The sequence below is a fragment of the Glycine soja genome, chromosome 8 (assembly GCF_004193775.1).
Source record: "Glycine soja cultivar W05 chromosome 8, ASM419377v2, whole genome shotgun sequence".
NCBI lineage: Eukaryota > Viridiplantae > Streptophyta > Magnoliopsida > Fabales > Fabaceae > Glycine > Glycine soja.
In genome coordinates, this window is record NC_041009.1 from 40,932,030 (window position 1) to 40,940,217 (window position 8,188).

At 33.5% G+C, this 8,188-nt stretch overlaps 1 protein-coding gene across 1 annotated transcript; it reads right to left on the reverse strand.

Moving 5' to 3' along the window:
- Nucleotides 1–3,075: 3,075 nt before the first annotated feature.
- Nucleotides 3,076–6,587, reverse strand: LOC114424187 (protein MAIN-LIKE 1-like). Its single transcript, XM_028391040.1, has 7 exons — nucleotides 6,555–6,587; nucleotides 4,862–5,071; nucleotides 4,700–4,816; nucleotides 3,927–4,586; nucleotides 3,757–3,819; nucleotides 3,206–3,333; nucleotides 3,076–3,106 (listed from the first exon to the last, which is right to left on the reverse strand). Exons 1-7 carry the CDS (start codon nucleotides 6,585–6,587, stop codon nucleotides 3,076–3,078), a joined length of 1,242 nt encoding a protein of 413 aa, XP_028246841.1.
- Between the last annotated feature and the right edge of the window lie 1,601 nt (nucleotides 6,588–8,188).

Sequence of the window (8,188 nt, forward strand, 5' to 3'; positions counted from 1 at the left end):
GGAGTGTTAGATATCATATTTAACACATGTTAATCATGAAAATAGTTGTTAGCTTGTCACTAGAAATTAGGGGCTTTTATATTATCAGATATCATATTTAACCCAAGGTGGCTATTTTTTTCTCTAGGTCCTCCATGTTTCTTTAAATAATTTTAGTTTGTTATATTTCTTTAAATAATTCAATTATTGTTATTATTATTATTTGGGACTTTGTATCATCATATGAAAATAAAATATGTTTTTCTATTTTTTTAAATAAAACATTCTAAGACAGTTATTTAAAAAATCATCTTAGAAATTATATATTCTAAGACAGATCTTTTCTAAGAACTGTCTTAAAAGAGTATTATTTTAAGACGATTCTCTAGAAGGGTATGCTTCTGAGACGGTTCTTAGTTAACACCGTCTTAGAAAAGATGGTTTTTAGATAAAATCATCTTAGAAAGATATCATTTTCTAAGACGGTTATTTATGGAACCGTCGTCGAAACTGTTGACTTTCAACGACGTTGACTTCAAAGACGGTTCAAAATCGTCTTTAAAAGTGATTTAGAATCGTTGTTGTATGGCTATTTTGCATTAGTGATGCTATCAACGTATAAAAAAAATCATGGTTATATAACTTTTAAAATAATTATTGTAAAAATCAACTAACTTATCATACATAACATTTTGGTTGAAGACAAGGGCAGACCCATGATTTAACAATTGGGAGGTCAAATATATTAACTAACATCAAAATTTATACTATGTTTACATAATTATGTATTTTTAAAATTCATCTAAGAATATATAATGGAGAATATGTTTACATAGAAGATAAATTAAATATTTTTTAAAAGACCCAAAATTACAAATAACAATCATCAATTTCACATTTCACCAAGAACCCTAATGAATATGTTAAACATTATTTTTTTTACAAAAAATCTTGTTATGTTAAAAATCTATTAAATTAAAATAAACTATATTATTCACTCAATTATCTTTTACATCAATAGTAGTCAATAACATTGAAAAATAATTTACTTTCGGACCGTTACAAAATAGAAGAAGAAAGGTATTGTGTCATGACAAAGACTATAACTTTATAATAGACCTTTGAAGTAATTTGATATATAATACAAAAGATAGAATATTTATTGATGTGTTTCAAAATTTAACTAAACACTTTCTTATATAATGTTTGTAAATTTGACTCATTGATAAAGATGAATGATAACCTTTCATTTTGAAATCAATATAAAGAGAATGCTAATAAAGTTATTTGATTACAATCAAATTATATATAATCTTTAATTCTTAAATTATTTATAATTTTTAAAATAATAATATAATATTAACTATTGGAAAGAAAAATATATGGTACTCAAATATTATCTACAACAATAAAAAAGATACAATTATTTCTACAACAAATACTAAAAAGAATAGAATATTTTGTTAAAAATATTTAAATTACTTTTATGTTATACTTAAATAATATTATTTACATAATTAAACCCCTAAATAAAAATAAATATTTAATATATATATATATATATATATATACATATTTAAAAATAAATTGAAAATTTTAGGGGGAGCAAGGCCCCCTAATACTAAACCCGCCTCCACCCCTAATTGAATAAGAGAAATAAAGTATAATTGAAGAGAATACGTGAGAATTAAAATGAAAAGGGTTGTTTGGTTGAAGAAAAAAAGTATAAAATTGAAGAAAAATATGATTTAAATTAAAATTATTTGATTGAAAAAAAAAAAAAATTGTTTAATTTATGAAAATACTATCTTAACCTTTATTATAAATATTTATTTATAAAAGAGGTCTTCTTTTTGTCCCAAAGCAGCAGACACAATGTCAATTTCCTCTCAACAAATCCAATCAGTTAAGAGAGGATTTATTTTTACGCAAGTCTCAACCAAAATTTTAAATTCTTTTCTCCCTTTTTCATTCAACTAAGTTATTCAAAATATCAAACTTTCTTTCTCTTCCATGCTCTCCCCCTCCCACTTCTATTTTTACCTAACCAAATAAAGGGTAAGAGAACTCACCACAGCTTACAATCAAGTATACTAAAAACTGGATTATCAAAATTCTTCCAAGTAGGGATGGAACTAGACAAAATTATCAAGAGAGCCAAAAATTTAATATAGTAAATATATAAAATCTCTCTTTCTTTTCTTACAACCAAACACAAAGTTAGTTTTATATTTCCAAGAGTTGGTGCATTAATATCATTGGAGGGTAGCTAGTTGTTGTCCCCAGGAGTAGACTATTTTTTTAATTGATAAATATTAGTTGTTAATTATTAATTTTTTTATTAATGAAAGAATAAAACTTACAATATTTTATTTTATTCCTTCTCATTTTATCATTCAACTTTCGTTTTATTCTTTCTCATTTTATCACCCAACTAATCTTAGGTTGTTGCTAGGTGCATCCAACATTATTGCTGGTGCACCCAGCAGCCTTTCATAATCCCATAAGTGCCCCTGCATTTTTTCCTTTTGCGGATCATCTTGATCTGTAAAAGACTTACGGATCAAGTTGATCCGTAAGTCTTTTATGGATCAACTTCATCCGTAAGAGACTGAATTTTTTTAAAACTTAAACTTTATTAAAACGGATTATCATTAAAGTAATTAATTAGTAATAAATAATGTAGATATGTTTTAAATTTTAAATGACATTTATAATTTACTAAGGCAATAATTATATAGCATTTCTAATTTACTTACTTCCATTCATAATATTTTGATGAATTTGGAATAAATTTCGGATCAAGTAATTTAAACATAATTGCAAAATAACATGTAAACATTAACACTAATTTATAAACTAATATTATTAATCAAAATAACTTAAAATATACAAAATATTCAGTCAAATACATCGTCCAAAACTGATAATATGAAAGGTGTCAATAAACTATGGCTAATCTGTGCGCCGCCTACGTCGAGACCTGACATGCATATTGCGGTCTTCCGTGACACCCCTGGCAATCCTGAGGCATTTTTTGGATGACCTCATGTGTCGATGTGTCTGGCCTGACTTCATTTAGGCTAAGGTGATGCTCTAACATCTCTGCGATGGAATGACAAACCTCCTATTAAATTGAAAACAAACGAATTACACAAATTAGTATTAAACTAATTCAAGTAAAAGACATACATGTAACCAAATAGTAACACTTACCACTACATGCCTGGGCTCGTCCGCATCAGAATCCACATGTGTCGATGTTGGTGCTGGCTCCTGAGGGATACGTGACTCTGGCACCTGAGGGATTTGTCTGGGCTGCATTGCAGATGCATCTCGAGGAGGATCTGATGTCTATGGCGTAGTCATGAATGGTTGTGATTTCACGAAGAATCAATCGATGTAGTCGGGCGCACACTGACCTGGCATAACACATGTGTCACCTGCTGGCGTCAGATGGTCTGAGTAGTGGGTCCGCCTATCGTCTGCGTCATCAAATGACACCCATGAATTGACAGGGTGTGTAGGAATGCATTGGACGTATCCGAACTAGCGCATAACCCTCTCCGGTCTGTATCTGACAACAATAGACCCCCAACGGAGTTGTCCTGAGAAACATGAAATCAGATGAAACTCTTGGATCGGTCGGTGCTCCGCATATGGCATCCAGCAGACATTTAGAATTCTGAGATGATCCAAGCGCTGCCTGTACATCTCCGTAGATATCTTCTTCATAGTCTTCTTTGTGGCAATTCACTAACACGTACGTGGTGGCACCTCGTCGTAGTTCGGATCAGCATTGCATTCTGCAACTAACGGAAAGTGCTCATATATCCAACACTACAGAGGTTACATGAAAATCATACAAATTTCAAAATGAACGTCTGAAATAAAATACCCTCATTAAAACATTTTTGTAATTAACTTATGAAAAACATGTTAATTACCTGTAACAACGTGATGTAACCAGAAACCTGTTGGCTGGTGCTGATACTGGCATCATTAAGCTGATCGTACATATGGACGAGGCCAGCAGCTCCCCATGCATACCTCCTAGTCTGAGTGAGGTCACGCAGGACGTCTAAGAATACAACATGAACATGGGTTGTACTCTTATTAGCAAAAAGAGTGCAACCCAGAGGATGCAGAAGATAAGCACGAGCTGCAACTGTCCAGTGTTGGGTTTGACATTTGCATTGATAAATGTCTCGTACCCAAGACAGGTGTACGTATGGTCCACAACAATGTCGTGTCTTGGCCATGGCTACCTCTAGTGAGACCATCAGTAACTCAACCAACATTAGCACCGCCTCATCGATGTGTAGAGGCTGGAAGGCGTGGAAGTCGCCAACGATCGGCAAATGAAGAAAAGACGCGACATCGTCCAGCGTGATGGATACCTCCCCTACTGGAAGATGGAAAGTACTCGTCTCCCGGTGCCACCTCTTGACAAACGAGGATATAAGTCCATGATTGCCGGTGTCTACTGAACACATGATCAAAGGAATTAATCCTGTCCCAATAACCATCTCCTCAATTGTAGGAACATGTCTGCCTAATTTATGCACCTTCCTCCCATGGGAGGATAACTTCAACTCAGGACGTTCCTGAATTGAAGTATAAAGGAACAAACAATTTGTTCAAATAATATTTTGAAGTAACCAAAAACTCAATAAAAAATAATACTTAACGGATAACTTAAATTGAATATTATAAATACCTCTCCGGACCATACGCTAGTTGCAACATGCTCAGCATACTCCGTAAGCACTGATGGGTCCCTAGGTCCACCAGGAAATCCCTCAGCCTCATCTAGAGCATCCTCTGCACCAGTATCCTGTGCGTTAGTCTATGAACCGGTCTCCTGTGCGTCAACATCTACCATCGGCTCATCGCCAGCTATAGCAGGCTCAGCCTCTGGTACTGCAGGCACATCATTGGCAACAGTGATAGGTACCCGTTGCATGAGTGCCAATGCTGTCGGCCTTCGACGCTGGGGAGCACCATCAAAATCATCACCATCCCTTTTCCCCAGACCTCTGCCAACAATCCTACCTACGGCACGGCCTAATCCTCTAATCTTAACCGCGATCTGCAAATGTTTACCACACAATTTCAAAGGGTATTTTGCATTTTCCCTTCTCAAGGAGAAATTTAGAAATTTTATGTTTGTGTGTGTATGGTTTTGGAAATTTGATTTGGTTTGGTTTGGGAGAGGTTTTGAAAGTAAGGATTTTATATTGAAGGGGAAGGTTCGAGAATTTTGGTGCTTTGTGTTTGGGTTTGGACTTTCGAATGATTGACCAGTTTGAAGAAGACTTGATAATGGAATCGTTGGGTTTGGAGGAGTGTCTAAATATATGGTGGCTAGTAAGAAGGAGTGAGTGACCAAAATGTTTTATTTGCCCAATACTTATTTGGATATAGTTGAATGTGTGTTTCTGAAAATTACTTGGATATAGTTTTTGCCTAAATGTCACTCTCGACATATTTCTTTGCTCATTTTCTCATGTGCCTAATGGTTGGGTTCAGTCTCGACGTAGTTTTTGTCCATATTTTTCAGCTATGTCATGGATGAGCTAGGTTCACCTTTGTGGCATCCGAGTGGCACCATTTATTTCTCTTATTGCTAACATAGTTTATGACTCTATTTTATGGTTAATGATCTATTATACAACAATTTCAGGAAGTTTTGGACCTAATTAGTTTACTACTTTGAGGCATATGACAAGCACCATCACAAATTCTTGTCTAAATTTAAGGATTCTAATCCTTTTTAGGCACATGAGAAGCACCATATGAAAAGCCCTTAAAAAAGATTACAGGGTTCTAATTTTTTTTAGCATCCTTTTGGGATTCTAAAGAGTGACTAAATTTAACGGCTTGAAACACATAAGTAGGAGAAACTTTGAGCAAAACTTAATAGTTTGTGTTCAAAGCAAAGCTACACCCTAATATTTTGTGTTCCTATTTTCAATTGCATATTCACTACCATACAGGATATAAATAAAGTAATAAACCGATGAAACCTTCAAAATATAAATTCACACCAAACAAAATATCTTAAACAAGCATTATATTTTCATACATTATACAATACAAACCAAAAAACCTCAAAACCAATTTTCAAAACAATAACTTAAACAACCATTATACAATATCATACTTCAGGCTAAAAACTTCAAAAGTAACCCTAAATCCTTATTAAAAACCATTTTTCATTAATTATAACCTAATTTAAACTTCTTAAATTTAAAAAAGCTTCTTGCGGATCAACTTGATCCGCAAGCTTGACGCAAATCAAGTTGATCCGCAAGAAGCATGCGGATCAAGTTGATCTGCACTTGATGCTTGCGGATCAAGTTGATCCGCATGCTGCTTGCGGATCAAGTTGATCCGCGTTAGGCTTGCGGATCAACTTAATACGCGCGAAGCGTGCCTGAATCCTACCAAATGCGGATCAACTGAAACCTAAGGGGATCATCTACATCCCTACCCTATGACTACTGTGCTCAAGTATAACGCAAACGCGGATCAGCCAAATGCATACGCGGATCAACTATCCTAAGCACTACACAAAAACCCCACAATGGAAACGCAAACGACATCGAGGGAGAAGAGTGCATAACTCGACAATGTCGACACGCTGAAGAAGAAGAAGAAGAAGAACAAAGCAATGGGCCAAGAAGCGGAGGAGAAGACGACGCTGCAGAACGGAGCTGGGTGGAAGAAGAAAACCAAGAAGCGCTGGATTGCTGGGTGCACAGGCCACAGGGTCGCAGAAGAAGGAAGAAGGTTGTAGAACAAGAAGAAGAAGCGCAAAAGAAGAAAAGCCTCGTGGGTGGATGCAAAACTTTTGAAAAAATAAGCAATGATATTTTTTACTTTTATCCTTAAGTGCTGGGTGCACCTAGCAACTCCCATTACAACGAGAAGCGGAATAGTGAGAATAACAAAATCTATAGCTAGGTCACTGACTATCCGCTCAAATCGAATGACATTGGGAGATTCATAGTAGTACTCTAATCCGACTATAGATTTAGACACGTAAAATCAATCTTGGAATCATATGCATATGAAAGGAATGGGAAAAAATAATCCCTGATTGGACCATGCCACAGTCTCAAAACTTTTGAAATTTCCATAGCTAAAGTCAAAAGCATTCAAAAAAGCTTGAAGGTCTAAAACTGAGAATTGGTATTTCCTGGCTTGGTCCCATCTACCTAAGATTTGTTTGGGACTTAGCATATCTCCTATAATAACGTGTCGCCTTGTGGATAGCTTATCTTTGAATAAAATTGCACTCGCTAATAATTGATTCGCATTCTACATATAGCAATATTATGGGAAATTTGAATCAGATTTGCTTTCTCTCTCTGTAGTCCCTATCATTTAAATTGTTCCCGTGAGACAGGATAAGAATTGATATAGGACGCGTGAAAAATAAAAAGAAAAAAGTTAATATGATTGTACAATGAAAATGAGAAAAGCGACGAATGAGGGAAAGTGGAGACAATCTTAACTATGTTTGAGTGAACATTTGGGTATGTTTATTTAAGTACGTGATGCACGTTTACAAGGACAAAATGTGAAAGTAAATATTTGCTTCCAGCTCATCTAACATTGGACTAGGTCTCAACTATGAAAACAAAGGCTAAGAATTTATTTTTGAATTATTTTAATATATAAAATTTATTTATTTATATTAAAGTTGTTCTTTTTTATCATTAATAAATATTAACTTTATATTAATCTCTAATTCATATAAATTTATATATATAGACTATATTTGGTAAAACTGACTGGAAACTAAAAAATTAGTTGAAAGCTAGAAAAATTAACTTATTAAATTATAAGTGTACGGTAAAATTAGTGGTTGAAGTAGTTAAAAAAAGTATAAAATGACTAAAAAATAATAAAATCATAAAATCATAATTTATTTAAAAATGATAACCAAAAAATTTGATAAATATATTAAGAATAAAAATGAAAAAAAAATATAAGAAGTAGTACTTTAAAAAATGTTACTTGAAGAAACATTTCAAAAAATACTAAAAGCTATTAAGAAATTACTAAAAAAAATTATTTACCGAACATAAATACTTTACCAAACATAACCATAACCATCACACCATGTAATTTAATGGTTGAATTGATAATACTTAATTACTTATAGTGTGAGATTTAGATTTCAAATTTGAACATGAAT

What these genes read in the sequence shown, in the direction of transcription:
- LOC114424187 (XM_028391040.1), bottom strand. Translation starts at nt 6,587, where the DNA reads ATGTCGTTTGCGTTTCCATTGTGGGGTTTTTGT. An exon ending in TAGCTGGCGATGAGCCGATG is followed by an intron (nt 4,817 to 4,861) that starts GTAGATGTTGAC and finishes ACTAACGCACAG; the next exon opens with GATACTGGTGCAGAGGATGC. An exon ending in CTGATCCGAACTACGACGAG is followed by an intron (nt 3,334 to 3,756) that starts GTGCCACCACGT and finishes ACTACGCCATAG; the next exon opens with ACATCAGATCCTCCTCGAGA.